We start from the raw sequence: 21234 nt of genomic DNA, 5'->3' as shown, positions 1-21234 counted from the left end.
TGTCTCTTGCCAGACTGCACTGCTAATATCACTTCTCCTGTTTGAACAGGAGGCAAAAATCTCCCAGTTAATCTCTCCTCCTGTCTGTTTACCTGGGATCAAAGTCTGCAACAGACCGGAGGAGATGGGGGCTTGAGCTGAAGTGTTGCAGCTGTGCCCGAATCTCCTGGAAATGAGGCCTCCTCATTCGATCGTGTGACCAACAGCTCTTCATTAGCTCATAGAGGATGGATGGGCAGTCCACAGGTGGAGGGAGCCGGTAACCATCCTCTAAGCTTCTCATCACCTGTACAGAGAACAGACAAAACTCTTGCCAGGTGTAAAAGAAGGACCAGAAACCTCCAGGGGGCTGGGAGCAGACAGTTCTCCATTATGCAGTGTGCAGCAAAGGAAGGGGTTGAAGCAGGTTACGTATGTATAACGTAGGGTTTGGACAGCAAAGGATAAGAAAACAAATGTGAAGTGAGATACACATCTGGTTTCAGTCTTTTATTAGCTTAGCTCCATTTGTGATTTAGGGTACATGTTCCTTAGAAGTGAGAATCAAATGATTCTGTTACTGCCCAAGTCAAAGCTTGGCCACACTGACTTTTAGCAGGAAGGGAGAAAGTAGTTATGCATTCAGATGAATGGCAAGATTGCACGTAGAAGAAGAACAAGTATGGTCTATATTCTTTAAATAATAACCTTAAACAATTCCTTAAGTATAACCTTAAATTGGCACGAGAGTTCTATTACCTCCTGATTAGTCATATTCCCATATGGCTTGTCACCAAATGACAGCACCTCCCACATGACAATTCCAAAGCTCCAGACATCACTGGCTGAGGTGAAAATCCGATGAGCGATGGCCTCTGGGGCTGTCCATCGGATTGGAATCTTACCACCCTGTAAAAGAGAAAAGACATAGTGTATCCAGTTTGTATCATGGAGTTATGCTTCTCCAGTGCTTTCATGCAAAGACCTCACAAACTACTTCTTAGACTGGGCCCTCTTCTCTTAAAGTGATGTTAATCAACTCTGGGGAAATTTGTTAAAAAGACACAAATAATCTTGTAAAGTTAATGACTTTAAGCCTTCTGTTCAATTGAATTCAAAACCACAAAACCACTGCTGTGGGTGTAAGATACTGATGCCAGTAACAGACCTACTTTCAATGAAACATGGTATTAGAATCACTGGAGCTTTCATTGAAAGGGACCTGTACATCTCCCTGCTCCAAATTCCTGCTCACAGCAGGGCTGTCTTCAAAGCTAGATGTTATTAACCGAGTCCAAAATATCTGACATCTTATTTTGCTTCATTTCAAAAACTACGTTTCCTCTACTTATTCTCTTAGCAAACAAAATCAACATGGACTCAGTAGAAAAGCACCACCTTCCATCACATAATGATTTGCAATTTTATAATGTGTTTTTTAAGAAATTTTTTCCTCCAAATTCTCCACGTTTCATATTACAAAAAAATTCTGCCATTCTTACCTGGCAGAAACCCAATCTCCCAAGAGTGCAGCTCACTTACAAGACTGAGACCTTATCTCTCCAGAGACTGTTTTTGCATTACCTTGGTTTCATATGTTCCCTCTGCATCATTCTCCAATATTCGGGAAAGACCAAAGTCAGACACCTTGCATTGAAGGCTGCGTGTTACCAGGATATTGCGAGCAGCCAGATCACGGTGCACATAGTTGTGTTCTGAAAGGTAGGTCATGCCGGAGGCTATTCCCTGCAGCATGTTCACAAGCTGCACAGGGCTAAATTTTTCCTCATTCTCCTACATGGAAGAAGTGAGAGAAGACCCTGGTGAAGTCACAGAATCATAGAATCATAGAATCGTAGAATCATAGAATCATAGAATCATAGAATCATAGAATCATAGAATCATAGAATGGCCTGGGTTGGAAGGGATCTCAAGGATCATCAAGCTCCAACCCCCCTGCCGCAAGCAGGACTGCCAACCTCCACATCTGATATTAGGTCAGGCTGCCCAAGGACCCCATCCAAAGTAACATTATTCTGTTGATTTCTAGATACTGACTTTATCAACTTGCAAAAGAGTGTAGTGGTAACAAGCAAAACATGGTGCTGTAGCCCAAGGGACCCCACAGGTTCACACCAAGGCATTGGTGGTGGTCTCCAGAGTCATCACTAAGCACCTGCATTTTAACTGCCAAAGACAGCACTCTGGATACTGAGCAAATTGGATAGCATCAAGCTTCAGCTGCTGAGACTGGAAATGTTAGTGAGCAAAAATTATGTGGATGTCTAGGTCTTATTTCTAGTCTTCTCTTAGGGTCCTAAATCCAGGTCAAGTGCAAGTTTTAGCAGTACACAAGCCTATTACAGATTAAGGTCTCTCACCCGGAGGAAGGTATCCAGCGCTCCATTCTCCATATATTCAGTGATGATCATCATTGGCCTTCCTTGAGGAAAACATTAAAGTGTCACTCTTTTTCACAGTTCTCCTTTGCAATCTGTGTTTCAGTGCTCTCCATACTCCCCCAAAACAGAGAACCATACCTAGCCTCAACCACCATTCCTGCTCCACAGTCATAGGTAGATAGATGTCCCTCCCCTTAGAACTCCTCCAGTGATTTTGTATTTCTCCTTGTGTAACACACATAACCTTCCACCATCCCTTACACTATTCCAACTTCATATCCACTCACCAACCTAACAAGACCTTTACTAACACTACCTCTTGACTTTTCTGGAAATGCATAACTCTCCTCCCTTCCTCATTGCTTGCCATAGGCTAACATAGCATGTATATTTTCCCAACATAGCCTCCCTGACATAATCTCCTCTTAAGAATGTCCCTAGAAATGTGCCACTTTCTACTGTAATTCCAGGAACATTTCCCACATTCTTACTTTTGGTGACAACTCCTTCCAGATGGACAATGTTTGGGTGATTGAACTGCCCCATAATTGTTGCCTCACGCAGGAAGTTCCACCACTGTGAGTCTGAATATGTTGACTTGAGGGTTTTGATGGCAACCACAATACGTTCTTTCCCTGGGAGCCGCAGAGACCCACGATAGACCTCCCCAAACTCCCCTGAGGACAAACAGAAATAATAAGTCACAGATGAGCTCAAGAGTAGCAGGTGAACAGCAGCATGAGAGAACTGAAAGATGAAGAGAAGACCAACAAACTCACCTTCCCCAATCACATTCTCCATAGTGACACAAGAGACATCCAGTTCCTTAGTGAACTCCAGAACCCCTCTACTGGGGTCATCATATGGTTGCAGGTCCACATAGGGCTTCAACCAGACCTTCTCTAAGGTAAAGGCAAACAAAAGGGGTAATTAACCTGTCAGCACCTTGGACAAGTTATGTAGGGCAAAGATACAGAAGCAGAGATGAATCCCCAGGTTTCCAACAAGAGAAGTAAACAAATACATCAAACGTACACTGAAAATACTGCTATTATAGAAACAGACATATTGCATCAGAAAAATCATGCTCTTGTGATATTTGAAACTCCAATTCTTTTAATTCCTTCCAATCTATTCTGGGTTCCTCCTTGATTCCAACTCACCTCGATCAAAGCCTGAAGTACTGTAATCAGGCCGTGCCTGTCTGCGGTGAGTCTTCCTGAAACACAAGAAGTCATGAAACTCAAATGATTAACAGATAGCAAAAAGAAAAGCAAGTCTTCTAGGGACTCTGCCCTAATTGGTCAGGCATAGATGTCTGGGTAGGGCAGAGCTCTTTCTTGCAGCTGGCAAGAAAATGCAGTGTGTCCTGTACATTTAGAAATGGAGCATTGTTTCCATACAGGTAGTTTTGTTCTATCCTTGCTGAATTACAGATTAATTTCCATTTATTTCATACTTTCTGTACATTTTCAATACAACGACTGATCTAAAACAAACAATAGAAGCTTTGTAGACACTTAAAGAGGAAGCAGAACTTTGCATCTGGGTAGGTAATCATTAAAGTATTGGTACATGGAAAAAGGTTTGAAATGACTGGATATATCTATTCTCTGCTTAATTGAATGGCAGCTTTAAAAACTATAGTACCATAACAATATTTTTATTCATTTGGCATGATAACAGTCTGATACGGATTTTTGATTTTTCAACTCCTCCAAAATTGCTGATTACTGAGAATCAATCCATCTTATTGCAACATGCTGATCTTCCTCTTTCAATTCTAATTTGTCCAACTTCCTCTCAGAGATCAGTTTCTCCCTTCTTAGCTTTGTCTTAAGCTCCCATAGCCCACACTAAACCTTTTTCAACTCCAAAAATCAATACTTACTTTCGTCGAAAGAACAGAATTCCCAGAAGCAGCCCAATAAATAGCAGAACTCCAAAGATAATAGATGCTACGACTCCACCAGACAGAGCTCCTGTGTCTGCAGAGACAAAGAGAATGGCCATGTCATTTAAAAGACCATGAATTATTTGTCAGGAACATAGCAGGTCCACCAGCTATCAGTATTAGGTGAATTATGGTGATTTGTCTTCCAGGCAGCAGAGTGACCAGATGTGAATCCTATAGTATTGTTCTTTCATTTAGACTCCATCGTGCTTTTATGATTTTTGTTATTGGTATTCCACATCATAACATCATGCAGTGCACTGGTAGTTAAAGAATTAATGCTGCAGTCCCATGGATTGTCAGTAGTTCCAGGTACTTCTCTCAGAAGGGAACAACTACGGACTTAACTGTTCTGTTTCAGTTTTCCATTCAGAGGGAAAGATAAAACTGATTGGAAGTCAGGTTGGCCTTCTTTTTCTACTTTTCTCTGCAGTGTGCTCTCCCTAGTCATCTCACCTTCAGCATTAGAGTAAGGCCTTTGGTTTTTGAACGCTGTCTCTCATTTATTTGATTTATTAGCTTCAATTCCAACTATACTGTACTATATTGCATTATCTCACATTCCACTATCCAGTATTTTTTTAGGTCTATCACCCTACCTTTTCCCTACCCCTTTTCCTCTTTCTCAGGGCATGGGTCCGTGGGTGCCCCGGTTCCCCTTACCCCATTAGTCACAGAACCAGGCCAAACTGGGACGGAACTTGACATACTCTTAAGCTGAAGCCAACCATTTCCATACTACCGTATATTTGATTTTATCAGAGTAAATGCTAAATGACCTCTTTTGTTGAAGTGTGTGTTTTTAAGCCTTTATTTCTTGTAACTTAAGAAACAATTTATTTTTAAATGCATTAATGAAGAGTGTTTACATCCATATCTAATGAGTATCTGCATTTTTTAAATACTTTTCCTGAAGACGTTTAGGAAAACAACCAGAAAAAAAGAAAATTTCTAGATACAATACTTCGATAAATGACAGATTCTTAAGCAAGGACAGTGTCTAGAAGCATTTCCTAGCATCCTGTCCAATGGTCAGCATCCATAACACCTAAATAATAGTTGTTAACGTTGCTCAATTTGATGCCAACTCATTCATCAACATTTCTAAAAATCACCAGCTTAGATAAGCAGAAATCAAAAAAGCAAAGCCAATGTTCTTTTTTTGATAAAATCAAAACGGCAAGATTTGGAAGGGGAAGGAGTATCTTTCATTAAACCATCTAGAAAACAGTAACTTGCTCTTACGTACATAGCTCTTCTGCAAGAAATTAAGGAATCTTAAATTCTCAAATTCAGATGTAAAAATTGCCTCTCCCTACAAATTTTGTTCCAATAGTGTCCCTAGACCACTGTAGCTAAGATCCTTCTAATATCATCAAAGAAGCTCTCCCACCAAATGAAACCTTTCTGGCAAGGTTTTCTCTCTTTTGTATTCAAAATACATTTGTCTTAGCATGACAAGATGATCAACTTTTATTTAAAAAACAAATGTAATCCCAGGGAAAGATGCAAAGTATACTGTAGCATATCACTTCATAATCAAAAACATCTACTACATTTTAACTTAAATATTTATATTTTTCACAGAACTTCTGTTGTACATTAGTCTATTGGTTAATGATCATAGAGTCTTTCGAGTTGGAAGGGACCTTTAAAAGTCATCTAGTCCAAATCCCCTGGAATGAACAGAAGATCAGTTAGGACAGGTTTTTCAGAGCCACACTGAGCCCGACCTTGAATGTCTCCAAGGACAGAGCCTCCACCAGCTCTCTGAGCAACATGCTCCTGTGCATTACTACCCTTATTGTACATAAAGTCTTCCCTATATCCCCTGTAAATCTCCCCTACTTTAGTTTGAAACCACTTCCCCCTGTCCTGTCACAGCAGACCCTGCTGAAGAGTCTGTCCCCTTCCTTCTTATAGCCTCTCTTCATACACTGAAAGGCCGCTATCAGGTTTCTCCAGTGCCTCCTCTTGTCCGTGCTGAACAGCCCCAGCTCTCTCAGTGTGTCCTTGTAGGGGGAGGTGTTCCATCCCTTGGATCATTTCTGTTGGGTGAGAATTTTTTTTCAACAGCACATACCATCTTTTTGGTCATTGACAGGTTCACATTAAGGGGTTCAACGACATACAGAAGAAATAATAATGCAAGAAAAATACAGTGGTGAAGTCCTTTAAGTTTTTCTTTTCATTAGCAATTTCCACACAAAAGGAGACATATGCTGATCATTTTGCTAATGCTTGCACTTAGGAACATTGCTATCCAGAATCAAAGTATCTTTCAGGAGAACTAAATGAAGAGATAGTAAGTAATTTACCAGTATGACATACAAACCTGAGATCAATAGTTCTGAAATGGAAAGTAAAAATGAATATGAGAAAGCATGAAAGATAATTGAGTCCATGTTCAGGACTTTTGTGTACATAATAAGGCTTTGTCACCAAGGCCTGGCCCTGATGACAAGGAATGCAGGAGTGTGATTCCTCTGCCTTACAGTTGGTAGAATACAAAAAGAGATTAATGTACTAGATTCGTGTAGTATCTGATTGAGAAGCGAGTTTCTCACTAACGACATACAATAATTGTATTTTACCTGGTGGAAGCGTGCGGAATTCTTGCTCCTGGGAGTAGGGCCCAGGCCCAAGGGGTGTGATGGATCTCACACGAAGCAGGTAGGTTGTGTCTGGCTGAAGGTCTGTCAGAGTGACATTTGGCTCAAGAAGGTGCTTCACTGTGTAACGTGCCTCCTCTCCCTGCAGAAATCAAACAGGGCCAAGTAACTAAAACATAGTACGAAAAGGACATTTTCATAACTTTAGGTGAAAGAGGGAAGAACAGATGAGGCAGATCTCACCTTCTCAAAGAACATGACCTCATATTCTACTGAGGTCCGGCTGCGCTGCCGTGGGGCAAGCCAAGAAACTGACAGACTACTGTCATCTCTCTGTGTCAGAATAAACTGGGATACTGTCACTGGAGCTGCCAGGTGGAAAACAAAGAATATCAATATGAAATACAAACAGTGCAAAATAAGCTCCCTCTCCATCCAAGGCACTATCTTTCCTTCTCTGGTCATACTATGCATCTAGAAATGACTCTCATTACCACTGCCACACCTTTCTCTTCTACAGTGAAAAAATGAGGTCTCTAGTTGTAATTAGTTTGCTGGAATAGTAATCAGTATCTACCCCAACAGAAGAAGTATGTATCTTTCATCTTCAAAACAAAATCAGTGATTCAAGAAATTACATTTAACACAGCACTGTACTGAAAGTGTCCAATTTGAAACCAAAATTTTAGGATTTTCTATTCCAACAACAACAGTAATACCACTAGCCTATGTGATTTATGAATGCAACTCCATTTCATAAGTGTACTGTGAAATTTCATGCTACAAATCTCTCAGGGACTGCAGACGCATAATATTCATGAATAAAATAATTTTTAACAGTTTGCAGTTTGAAGTATCAAAACTGGTTCTCTCCTTGTCCTTCATCAACAGGAAATGGTGAGATAAGTCAAAGCAGCTCTACTTTCCTATCTCAGAGCTACACTGCCTCTGTACAGCAACAGGAAGAAGAGAGAGGAAGTTGTATTCTGTCACTAAATCAGAACTGAGAAAAGTACTGGGGGCTGTTGAAAACTGTTATATCACTTGACTATAATCATGTTTCACAGCACTCTGGAAAGTATTCACAGGACAACCAAACTAGATGACTTGAAGCCAAACTATAAACATATGCGTGAAGGAGAACTAGTATGTTTTTAACATCTTTATTTCTCCATGCTTTCAAAGTTTGCCTTTTCAGTTACATCAGGATTTCTGTTGTGTTTGATTTTTTGCAATATCTGAGTAATGTCATAGGCTCCATTCTTCCTGTTACACATGTAACAGTATTTTGGTTGGACTACAGCAGTGTATCACAGGAAAGGCTTTAACCTCCTGAACTCTGTTAAGTCTTTGGTGGATTCACAGTTCTTACTGGGTAAAGTTTACTGCTGCTTTGATATGCAAGAAATACGACTGAGGGACTTCACATGACAGAGGCAAGAGGTAACTTATCATGCCCCACCAATACATGTAGCAGACAGAAGGAAAAGATGGAGAATGCTTAAACATTCACAGAGATTCCTCTTCCTTTTCCTGGTGAGCAGGAAGAACTCTCTGGTTCTGCTAACCTGCATGTCCAACTGCAACCCAGACAGCTGGAGCAGTTCTCTGTGGAGCAGGTCCCATTCCTGAGACACCATTATGGGCTTCCACAGCAAATGTGTAGTTGGTGTAAGCTTCTAGGCCATCCACATCCACAGCAGTTTTGGTGAGACCTGAAGCACTCGGGGAGAATACCACACCAGGCTCACATGGATCACATGACTGGAAATGACAGCGCTGACAGAAGACTGTGTAAGTTAGATCCTTTCGCCCACCGTGGTCACTGGGTGGCTGCCACCACAGATTGAGCTGTGTGCCAATAAGGGAGAAGCTGACATTGCGGGGAGCTGAGGGAGGACCTACAAGAAACATGAAAGAAAATATTTGATCCAGTTGATAATACCCAAAGTACGGAGGCAGTTTCCCATCTGCTGGTGCATTTTGAATTATGCCCTCTGTTCCCCCCAGTCTCTCCCTCTCTGATCTCTCATCTCTATTTTCAAGCAGTCCATTTCCTCCTGTCTCTTAGTTCTTTCTCTCCAGCCACAACTCACGGGTGCAAGCAATGTTTTGGCCTTCTGAAGGTGCCCGATAGAAGCCGGCATTGCAGGAACAAGATTGAGCCCCTAACTCATTGGACAAGCTGTTTGGGGGGCACTTCAGGCAGCGTTTAGTCTCCAGAGAGTTACGGTAGAATCCTCGCTGGCAGGCTGTGAAGAGATAAGTTAACATAAGTTTAACAGTATTGACCAACTTTTTACACAAGCAGATAGTGGCAGGACAAGATGGGGCAGTTTTAAACTAAAAGAGGGGAGAATTAGATTATATATTAGATTATATATTAGGAGGATATTTTTTACTCAGAGAGTGGTGAGGCACTGGCACAGGCTCCAGAGATCAGCTGTGGATGCCCCATTCCTGGAGGTGTTCAAGGCCAGGTTGGATGGGGCCCTGGGCAGCCTGACCCAGTAGGTAGCCCACTGGAATTGGAACTAGACTATTGCTAAGGTCCCTTCCAATCCAAGATTCTTTGGTTCTATGATTCTATGAAGCAATTGGACAGTTTCATTCAGTTTCTTGAACACTCCTTTTACATGCCTGCTTTTCTTCAATTCTTTTAGTTCATAGAAATATTTGGATTGGAAGGGATCCTTGAAGGTCATGTATATCAATTATCTTCTCAGGGCACACAGAGAAGAGATGCAAACTCAAGGTGGGATCAATGTTATGAAAGGATTTGTAGACCAAAGAAGTGGAATCTCCAGAACGTTGCATGAGAAAAAGAACCCAGCCAGGATATAAATACTGGTTCCAAGTCCTTGTACTTCTCAGACTCTACTGCTTGCCAACTTCACACAAGATAGCCAGTGGGCTATTTAGCAGCAGCATCTTTACACATGTTGTATCAGAATATCATCTAGCAGGGCCCCAAGGAATATCTAGATAATTATCAGTTTGCCTAAAAGCAGTGAATGTGATTGGCTAGGAAGCTAACATGGAATACAAGAGAACATATGTCATAAGTTTCCTGTTTCCAATCCTATAAAAATATATAGCCAAATCATTCTCTAGCTGTAACATCTGACACTGTCTTTGCTGCATTAAAGTATGTCTCTCTATCTTCCAACCTCAGAAAATAACAGAACCACCCGTTACAGTTTTTATCATTTTTAGCTACCATCATTCAACTATGTGGTTAATGGAGGTCATCCTCCCCCTCAGCACTGGTGAGGCCTCACCTGGAATACCGTGTCCAGTTCTGAGCTCCCCAGTGACACAGAGCTCCTGGACTGAGTCCAGCAAAGCCCTATTAAAACAAGGGAGTGGAACATCTCTCGTATGAGGAAAGGCTGAGGTAAATGGGCCTGCTCATACTGGAGAAGGAAAGGCTTAATGTTAAGGTGTCTGAATAGTGTAACATTTCCCAAAGAGGTTGTGGAGTATCCTTCTCCCGAGATATTCAAGATCTATCTGGACACAATCCTGGGTACTATGTTCCAAGGGATGCTGCTTGAGCAGGGAGGTTGGAAGGGACCTTTGGATATCATCTAGTCCAACCTCCCTGCTCAAGCAGTGAGGCTGCACTGAGAAGGAACATCTGGGTGAAGGGAGAAACCTCGGAGAGGGCAGGGAAGGCACCAGTCTGCCTGATCAGGTCACATCACTTTAGGCTACGTCTACGCTAAAAACCAAGGGGGGCCAGGTGCTGCAGACTGAAGTGATGGCACACAGCTGCCTGTAGATCAGTAGTAGTACATCAGTATGCCTCCAGGTGGCCAGGCTCGGGCCCGAGCATGTCTGGAGGGTCAGGACAGCAGGGGCAGCTCCCCGCGGGCGGTACGAATGAGGCCATTGAGTTTCGGGCAACTAAGCCAAAACAAGCCAAAACAAGCCCAGGCCAGACCAGACCAGACCGGCGCCGCGGAAGCGGCAGGCACAGCATAGCCCCACAGCCACAGCATAGCCCCGCAGCCACAATCGAGGCCCCGGGGTCAGAAGGGGGAGCGGCCCTGGCACCTTAGGGCGGAGCCACCACGACCTGCCCGAGGCACTCTTCGTCGCCCCCGGCCGCGCTCCGCCGCCTCATGCATGAGGTACTGCGGTGTCGGCGCTTGGCGCCTCGGCTTCCTCGCCACAGCGACTGGGGCCCACGCACCCGCTGGCCGCCATGCCAGGAGCGGCCGGCAGGTGGCTGCACAGTGCCGGGGAGGTGCCCCAAGGCTCCGGGCCAGGGCCGGTGGAGAACCGGCGGCCCCACTCAGGGACGCGATGCCAGCCCCGCCTCGGAGGCGGTGCGAAGCCTACCCCGGAGCGCCCGGCTGGGCAGGGATGGGTATGGCAGGCTCTGCCATGTGAGTGAGTGAGTGGGCGCTGCCCCGCGGCAGCTGGCCGGCAGCCATGCTGCCGTTGCTGCCCGTGAGGTGTTTAGCCTGCGCGCTGCCACCTGCAGTTCCCTGTAGCGCGGCTGCTACGGGCTCACTTGGCAGAAACAGGGCGGTCTCTGCCTCGGCTCCCCCAGGGTGAGCAAGGCGATGAGGTGCACTAGCCATAGAATCACTGAACCACAGAACATCCGGATTTGGAAGGCACCAATAAGGAGCACTGAGTCCATATTCTGACTCCACACAGCAGCTCCCTAAACTCAAACCCTATGTTTGCAAGCACTATCCAAACACTCCTTGAACTCCAACAGCTTGGGGCCATGACCACTGCTCTGGGCAGCCTTTTCACCCTCTACTGAAGAACCTCTTCGTAACACCTAACCTGGCCCTCCCCTGATGTGGCTCCATGCCATTCCCTGGGGTCCTGTCACTAGAGATCAGAGGTCAGCAGCTGCCTCTGGCTGGAAGTCAGTTCCACTCCAGTCTCTCTCTCATTCCTTGGCACTTGGCTTCATGGGTCCTTTGGCATCCACTCCAGACCCAGCTCCAGGCAACAAGGTGCAAAAAACAAGCCTGAGAAAGGGTGAGATTAGTGCTGCTCACCCAAGCACCAGAGGGAAGCAGTGGTTTGACTCTTCCCTACCAGTATTCCTGTCTTGAAACTGCCAGCAAGTATCAGGTGGCCTTCAGACACCAGAGTAATGCTGACATAGAGCTCAGCATTAGTAACACACTCACCCATCACCCTCCAGAGCCCATCAAGAAACCAGAATATAAGGCCCATCAAGAAACCAGAATATAAGCCAGAGGCACAGCCAGCCTCTTGGGTTCACAGTAAACGACTTAATTGAAGATGTTAATCATGGAAGTCTAGGCTTATTGACAGCAAGGTATGCAATGCTGTGAGAGATTGAGATGTAATGTTTTGGGCAGGAACCACTTTTCTGGGATGATGGGATGGCTGAGCTCTGTACAGCTGGAAATTAACCAAGAGGTTGAATGAACTAGTTCAAAACCTGGTCTTCTGGCTTTCTGTTGCCGCCTGTCCTGTACTAGAGATCAGATTCTCCTCCCTGTTATGAGGCAAGGATCATAGGCTAGCCTTTTTTTTTTTTTTTTTTTTTTTTTTAATTCTCTTCTTGCTCAAGGCAAAAATCAGAACTAGAAATCTCTGCCTGAAAGTCTTCTTCCTCCATTCTGTCCCCATGTTCATGTTCGAAGGGGAAGTCCTTCATCTTTGGAGAACAAAAGTAGAAGCCCTGTCTTCATTCTGATATGGACTGTTCCCAGTCCTTTGCAAAACAACTTTATAAAGAGAAAGGAACTTAAGATGTTCCCCAAAAGGCAACCTTCACCATCTCCTCTAATGCTCAAATAACACACTGCTCTTGGGGCATGAAGTTACCTCTCCCTGTCCCTGCAAGGTTCTCTCTTCACTTTTTCTCCTGGGAGATTTCCTTATTCCCTACTGATCATACAAAAGATACTGAAGTTACAGCTGCACTCGGGCAGAGTGGGATAAAAGCACAGACAAAAAATGAACCTGTGCAGTGATAGCAGCCAGGGCCTGTCCAGACATGACAGCTTCCCTGCCCCTTCCCAGTGCTCTCAGGAGGGCGGGGAGAGCTCTGTAGTACCTAAGTGGAAAAACTGGCTGGGCTGTATAAGAGAGGGGTTTTCTGGAGAAGGGTAAGGATGTTGTGTTTCAACCTTTGCTAGCTCTCCAAGCGAGGTGAGTGGCAAAAAGTGAGGATTCAAAGGGGCACCAAATCCTTGCTGTGAACCAAGGGCAGAACAAAGCAGAAAGAAGGTCACTCTGCTGATCCTGGAAGCAATGCATGGATTCCTTTTTCTGTTTTCTGAACTGTGTCAGCCTTATGCTCCATGGCTTTGAAGATAACAGCAGAGATGTGGTTTTTATCTCCCTCTCTGCATTAACACATATTTCCTAAGCCACAGTATGTATGCTCTCCCCTGACATACACATGTAGTTGCCATAAAAATCCGGATCCTGTCCCCTCAGTGACAAAGGGAGCCCTGCACTGCTTGCTCCAACAGTCCTGTCTCGCTTTCATTCCAATACCATAGTGATCCCTATGCCTGCTAATTGCTCTTCCTCAGAAATGAACCAGGTACAGATGGTATTATGCAGTGTGCTTTATACATTTTCCCATGGCAGAAGAACCATCCCAGTCCAAGCAAAAGGGGGCATAAAGGAGAAATCAGCCCCACTTTGGCTCTCAGCTTTCTAGTCACAGGACAAACACTGTTCCATACATCTGATCCATCAGCCTGAAAGAACAAGGCTTCCATTTAAGGCTTGGGAATCACTTGTGGAGTGAGTCAGTGTCAATCACACAGTTACAGCTCACAGGAACTAACTCTAAAGCTGAAGGCTCCTGGATGAAGCCCAAGAGGGAGTGGAGAAGTGTTTGCAAGTCTTACACTTGACACATAAGGAGAAAATCACAATTGGAAAAGCTACGCAGGGGAGAAAAGCATAAGAAATGCCTGGCAAGCACAGAGGGCAAGCAAGAGAGAGGTAGGACACACTAACTCCCCTACTCTCGCTTTGTGCTTACAGATACTCTGATCTCCAACTCCCTGGAATCAATCCCATGGCCTACAGCCACTGTCTGTCTGCATACTCACCTACGCAGCTCCCATCGACTTCCTCAAACCCCACAACACAAAGGCATCGGCCCATTGGTACCAGCCACTCCCCATCTGTGCTGCAGTGCATCCTTGGGGGAGAGCCTGTTTCTTCAGCTGCATTTTCCACGCAGACACCAGGCACTTCTGTGAGCCCCTCCAAACCTGCTAGTGTCTCTGGAAAACGGGCAAGGCCTCGTACTACCTCTGGGCAAGTCTTGTAATACACTCGGACAGACACCATTGCTACACAAGCCCCAGAGTTCTGGAAAGCTAAGTAGAAGCCCCGACGAGACAACTTCCCAATGGGGCACACTTCTGTGTTCAGCTGCATGGCACCAGATTCGATGTCTCTGTTTGTGAAACTTCGATCCGCTGCCACAGTGTTGAGCTAAGCAAAAGAGAAAAAGACAACAGCTTAACATCCAAGCAGGCAGTAGCTCTGAGATACCTATGCCTGTCAAACATATTTTACACTAAGGACTTTCACAGACATGGTTGACTGTTGCTAATCTCAGTGCACTGCATGCTTTCTTTGCTCTTGGAAGAAGTGTTAATGACCGGTTGCCACAATCTCTTGCTTCCATACTTTTCACCGTTTCCTTTCGACTCATTTGCAGTAATTTGCTGTCTTACAGAGTACACTGTGTTCTGGATCTGTGATCTTGGATGTCTGTAGGAACTACCCCTACTAGAAATTAAGAAATCAGGAGCAAATCTCTCCTGTGATAATTTTTGTTTGCAAATCAATATACAAGAAAATCACAGCAGCACTTAGGGATGTGTTTTTGAACTTGACCAGCGAATTACAGCTACCTGTTTCCAAACTGCACTTGATGCAGATCAGAGCTTCTACTCCAAGTTGCCATCATGCAGTAGTCAGTACTCTTAAGCACTGAAAATACTTGGGTGAAAAAATGCTTCCACACTTTTACATTCCATTTCCTCACCAACAAAACAATGAGACTGGGAGAGAAATACTTTCCATGGGCAGATGGGAAAGGCCTCCATGACATGATGATACAGAATACCACACGTGGGGTGGTCTTTTTTACTGGAGACCTTGAAAAACAATCCTCTCCAGTGTAGGCCCCTCCCTGTTACTGAACAGCACCTGCTCCAGGTAGCTGGTCAATTAAAGAATCTGCAGAGCAGCTGCTTCTGGTGGTGGGATCATAAAGCAGATTTAGGAGTTGTGGAGGTATCAACAGATATGTGCAGTAGGCCCCAGCCAGAGGGGAAGTGCAGTAGGAGGGGAGAAGGGGAATCAGCTACCCTAGTCCTGCTCTTCCTGTTGTAGCTTTTACAGTTCTTTGTTTTCATAACATGTCATTTAAACTGCAGAGGAAAGAGCAGTCAAATAATCTAGGTCTGTGGTTTCTTTTAGGATGGAAAATAGTTATAGAAGTTCCTCTACCAAAAAAGCTGGCATTCCCTTTTCTGTAATTCCAGTATTTCTATGAAAAGATAGCAGTACATCAGGAGAAACAGCAGGTAAAATATAATAGTGCTGAATACTTTCACACAAGGAAGAATTTCACTGAAACAAGCCAACACCTCCAGATGTAGAAAAAAAGATCCTATATCCGATAACAATCAGAGCAAATGATCAGAAGCACAGAGATTTGGGTTCTGTTCTTCACCTGGTTTATTCTTGATTTATTGCCTAAGGCAAGTCAAATTCTTTTGGTCTCTGCTATACTGTTTCTAAAAACTGATGTAACAATGGGGCACTGTTATAATCCTTTAGAATTCTCACCTAATGTATGCCCAGTTTAATAAGGATTTAAGAAGAACTGGAGGTCTGATCTCATTTGAAAACTATTGCCACTTCTGGCAGAAGCCACTCTGAGCATCAGAGAGGGCACCTAGGGCAAAGCTTATTCTAAGAATAACACTTATTCCTTTCCCTTCCCCAGATGCTGGTTCTCCTGGCTTCCCCTAGCCAGCGAGACACGCCCAGTTTAAGCTGAAAGAGATGACACGGTCTTTCAGCCAAGCATTACCAACCTTGATGAACATTGGGCGGCGGAACTGGATCCCGACATCCTGCTCAGACTCCATGTAGTAGAGGTTGAAGGTCTCTTTGCAGGTCACCACTTCACCTTTGAAGCTCTTGCAGTCTCTCACAGTAAACTTCAGCTCCACATAAATGCGAGATGCTGCCTCACCCCGATAAATCCAGTTGGTGCGAAGCCAGTGATCAGTGTCACCCTCAGAGAGCACGCTGCAGTCCTGATACATATAGACTGGTGTACCATTTATCATCTGCTGCACTTCACTCCACTGCTCCCAAGGTAGGAGAAAACACACATTAGACAGATGTGAGAAACAAGTTTCACTTACTTCAGATATGACAAAGTCCAGCCTACAAGGTCTGTTCTCATATAGCATACAGCTCATAGCCTGCCTAGCTGGTAGGCAGGCAGCTGATAGGCTTACACTAAGCAAAAGTGGCATCTGGTCTACAGCACCATACCTGCCTAACTTTACAAAGGAAGCACAGAGAATATGCTAATGAGGATCTAATTCATTCCAAACTGAAAGGAGCCACAGTGAATGGATTCTTGCATAACCCCTTCATCATACCTTTGTTCTAATGTCTTTTTCATACACTGTCTCATCTCAGATTTAGAAAACTATTCCCATGTATGGTCCACTTCTCCCTGCCACTGTTTATATGCAGAGTGTACAGTAAGATATGCCACGTCATGACTATTATCTGCCCCTGAAAATAGTGCACAGTACTTTGGGGTAAGTGAAGAGAGAGCGTGACACAATAGAAATGTCAATTGCAGAAGGACTGTGTTCATTAATTTGGAGTTTATGCTTCTTTGCTTGTGATGTTTTGCAAACCTTAATTTAACTATTAAAACTCAGTTGATTTTCCAGACTTCGTATTAGATTCTGCTTCTTCCCCAGCCAAATAATGGCTAGGAGGAGGATGTGTGGCCAGATGAATATATGACCTCACTGATATTATTTGTATGAATCCAATAGGGTTTGCTAAATATTTTAGCATGAGCTTTCACTGACTTTTCTGAGCTTCTATTTTTGTTTCCTCGCCACATGTCAGATATGAAATGAAAAGATTATTCAATGTTAAGTAAGTTACACATGAGAATTGAAAACTTGAGAAGGAAGGTTTTGTCCACAGAGAAAACAACTTAGATCCTTTTTCCCCCCCATGTTAATACAGCCTTTTTCATTATGCTTTAAATATTTAATCAAATTAAATTGAAACAAGTGCCCACGTAAGTATTGGCACAAGTTTAAGCATCTTGATTTTAAATACACCCCAGGTTAAGATGCAATTAAGCAAGGCCTCAGTCTCTATATTACACTAGACTTGTAAAGTCTCATGAGCTGAGCGTGATATTCACACATTCCTCTTCTCTAGCCCCACCACCTCCTGTGCTCACAGCACAGCCCTGCAGCCTCTCTCCCGGTTTCTGATCCCACAGATCAAATTCAGCCTTATAGGTTATTCTCATGCCTAGTGGAGGACTACAGATTGAGTCACAGAGTGCTGAAATAAATTCTGCTTTTATGCAAGGACTTAGAGCACCTTCCTATACAGCCCCATTCAGAAAAATACCAGTGCTTTCTCCAAGCCAGCAAGCACTGCTGATAGCACGGTCTCATATCACTCTGTTCTCAGCCATTTACCTAAGTGCATATTAGCAGTTTCCTCCCAGGAAGTTATGCAGATGGTATCTATGTGTCCCTTCTTGCTTCCTTTTTTGCTGTGTAATTAATCTACACTGTTACCCCACCCTCTTTCTCTGACTCAGTTGGCACATACATGCACCACATAGGATTTACACTTACTTCACTTACTGGAGGTCAAAAGACTGTAGATAGCAGGAGAGTGAAATAGATTGATCAATCTCAGTTAGTCAACTTGAAATGGCAATCGCCCCTTGCAGTATTTCACTGAAGAACTTCTGAACTAAATTGACAAGATATCCTGAAGTATTATTTATTTGTTTACTGTACTTATTGAAATGAAAGAGAAGTTAGAAAGGGAAATAATAACAAAGTAGCTTTCATAAGAAAGTGTCAAAGTTAGGAATGACTTTTAAAAGCATTTTTTTTCAGAGCACTTGCTTCCACCAAACTGACAGGAAATCTAGGACTGTATTGAAGGACTTATTTGAAGGCTGAAGAGTTACAGAAGTTGCCATTAGGAGTTTGTCACAAAACAGTGCCACAGATAAGTTCCACCAGAAAGTGGTTTTTTCATATGTCACTAAAAGATATGAATTGTTGTGATGCATGTCTTGAAAATACCATTTTCACAATTTAACTGATAAAGGCCAAAGCTTCGCTTTCAAGAGCGTTGGCTCTGATGTTTTTTTCATTCAAACTTTACTACTAGAAAAAAATACAACTGCTAAGTCCTGTATTTGTTAGCTCATCTCAGGCCAGCTTCTTCCAGACTGAGCTCTTCGGGGCAAAAACATCCACTGCAGTTTCATATGCAGTGTGGTGCAAGGGAATAACAAGGGAGTTGGACATGTTTCTTCTAGACTCTAGTGTTGATAGGTAAAGGAAGTAAAAAGAGGATATCTTTTATGCTAACAATACAGCATTATTGTTAAATATGTTCCTGACTTCATTACTCAGGGAAGATTTTAAATTCAAAGTAGTGGAAGAAAAGTGTTAAATGCAACACTTAATGAAAGGGTGCTGAATCCAGAAGTTGCTAGGCAACTGTCTCACATCCTCAAAGAAATCTGCTGCAAAATCAAAATGTATGCCTCGGATTTTTAATGTAATATTCTTAATGAATGTGTGTGGTAAAGTCTGGTTCAATCAATATGAATTACTTGTCTCTCCAGCTTGTTGGCCCATGACACTGATTTAACCTCCTTTAATAATGTAACTTTCTACCAATTTCATTCCAGACACTATATCCTTACTCCAGCCATTCAAGAGAGGGCCATATTTAGTAGCTTGCCTTTCTAAAATGTCTAAGGATGCAGCTACTGGATTTGAGGACTAAAGAATGCTTCTGAGGAACCCATATACTAAAACAAGCACTTAGCTCCAGAGATCTGTTCTTGGCAGCCTTTGTATAATATAGAGTAAAATAATTCTAGCACGGGAGTTAGCATTAAGTGAACAAAAAACCCTAAAGATCATTCAGTGTTAGTACTATCTCAATAATCTCAGAGCACTGCAAGTTTAGCAAACAAGAAGGCAACTTTCCTCCCATTGCTGGATTGGATTCAATCTTAAAGAAAGCAGTGAGGAGAAGAGCTGCCTTTACAAGCTAGTTCATAAAGACGTGAATGACAAACCAAGGGTGCACCAATAGATATGTGTAGTAAACAGTAATGGTTTAGTCTGCCTTGTGAATAAAGATCCAAAGATAAGACAGACAGATGCCTTTTAATATCTGCCTTGATTGACTGTGAATTGAAATCTAAGGAAGACTTACTTTTTTTTCCACCAGTAAGCCTTCTCTAGATCAAACCTGTGTCCAGAAGTCAATATAAGACAACCTGCAATTCTTTCATCCATGGCTACTATATATAGGGTCTGCCATAAGATGTAAAATGAAAATGAACCGGGACATACAGTTTGTGTGTCTTCTTGAAGCTATTGTCACAGGCTCTGCAGCCATCAGTAAAATGGTCTTTTTTGATTTTAGTATTTTTTGTGAAAAAAATACATGACAACAAATAAAAATTGCACTCATAATAAAAAGTTAAGCTAGCAGTGACAGAGGAAACTGACTATGACAGTATTACAAATCCTCAGGCTCAGACTGGAGTCACAAGAGCTTGTAGTTCACAACAGTAAATCTGTCTCTGTCTCTAGCTTGCCAAGTACTTGTCCTGTTTCCTTTCAGATAAGAGCCTGCCTGCTGTGACTTATATTTCACTTGCCTTCAGGTTAGCTCAACACAGTAGCTTCCAATCTGTGTCCTGCACACCTCTGGGGAAGGGCACAAGGATACTTTTAAGAGACTTTAAAAAGGTAGCAACAAAGCAAGCATCTTGCTGGTAAGCTGGAAGTTACTAAACTAAGATGCATGCCTCCACTGGAAAGGCTAGGAGTTCATATGCTGAAAACCACTAACTTGTTTAACTTGGGATTGGAGTTGCCCTAAGATCAAAAGACTGACTTAGTACAGCCAGCTCCAATGTACCTGTACTTATAAAACTGCATCTCTTTCCCATTTAATTTGCAACAGAACTCAGAGTGCTATTTTAAACCATTAAATCTTTTCCTGAAGAAAAATCTCAGGGCCCAGAAAGAGCAACTTTTCCCAGCAGCACTGATGTCTCAAGCCTAAAACCACCTAGAAAGAACACAGACAGCTGAATGATTTCTCAGTCTTCCCACTTGCAGAAAAGGGAGAGAAACAGCAGAACTTTTTGCCTACGGAGCCTCTTTGACTTTTGTATAGCATTTGCATGCCATCATGGCAAAAAAAAATTCTTGACGTAGGTTCAGACCTGAAGGCTAGCTGTACATTACAGATTTAGCTACATTACACTCTTAGCATAATGTTTCAGAGGAGAGCCCATGACAAGAGACACCTTGCTGATACGTGCTGTGATATGGAAAGCAGGTTCTCTTTGGATAAAATACATCCAGTGACAATGTATAGTAGGCAAAGCTAAGCCTGGCCATGAAAAATAGCAGCACAATACTGGTATTTTGAAAATATTCCAGAATTAAGGTGATGTGACCCTTCACTGAAATTTTCTTAGTACTCTTGCAAGCTCTGGTGTGAAGGGCAGTTTAGATGATGATGATGATGATGAAAAAAGCCTGTTGATTAGTCAACTAGACTTTTAACTTCATGAGTCCTATAACTTCACATCTAAGAACAGCAGAGGCTGCTTGTATTTCTTTGAACTTTTGTCAATGGTCAGACAAGTTTGATTTCATCACATTGTCACGGAGCCTTCCATACAACAGAGGAGTGATGGTGGCTTGTCTGCATATCTGTCTGGGTGGGATGATATATTTTTTTTTCCCACACTGATCCATCAATTATTTTCAGGGAGGAGCAATAGCATTGTGTAATTGTTTTTCCTTTAGGGCAGTAGTGCATAGGTCTCTATCCCATCCATCTCCTTACAATTTAACTTGTATTCATGTCCTTATGGGAAGGTAAGGTGCTAATTTGAGCCACAGAACTCCAGTGCATTTGTTATATAACCTGTTTATCAAATCCAAGTTCTGCTGTC

At 43.0% G+C, this 21234-nt stretch overlaps 1 protein-coding gene across 2 annotated transcripts in view; it reads right to left on the bottom strand.

Annotated features, from left to right (window-relative positions):
* EPHA1 (EPH receptor A1) overlaps positions 1–21234 on the bottom strand; it is a 33601-nt gene that overhangs the window by 2213 nt on the left and 10154 nt on the right. For both annotated transcript variants that reach the window (XM_019617962.3, XM_010717658.4), the window contains exons 3-16: positions 16034–16309; positions 14024–14414; positions 9044–9199; positions 8516–8848; positions 7191–7315; positions 6930–7089; positions 4273–4369; positions 3545–3600; positions 3161–3283; positions 2873–3058; positions 2361–2422; positions 1564–1773; positions 739–888; positions 93–286 (exon numbers count right to left, since the gene is read on the bottom strand). In XM_019617962.3, the coding sequence (XP_019473507.2) occupies positions 93–286; positions 739–888; positions 1564–1773; positions 2361–2422; positions 2873–3058; positions 3161–3283; positions 3545–3600; positions 4273–4369; positions 6930–7089; positions 7191–7315; positions 8516–8848; positions 9044–9199; positions 14024–14414; positions 16034–16309 (2519 nt within the window). The remainder of the gene's footprint in view (positions 1–92; positions 287–738; positions 889–1563; positions 1774–2360; positions 2423–2872; positions 3059–3160; positions 3284–3544; positions 3601–4272; positions 4370–6929; positions 7090–7190; positions 7316–8515; positions 8849–9043; positions 9200–14023; positions 14415–16033; positions 16310–21234) is intronic.

Source organism: Meleagris gallopavo, chromosome 1, assembly GCF_905368555.1.
Source record: "Meleagris gallopavo chromosome 1, MGAL_WU_HG_1.1, whole genome shotgun sequence".
Lineage (NCBI taxonomy): Eukaryota > Metazoa > Chordata > Aves > Galliformes > Phasianidae > Meleagris > Meleagris gallopavo.
This window is presented reverse-complemented; position numbering and strand designations above follow the sequence as displayed.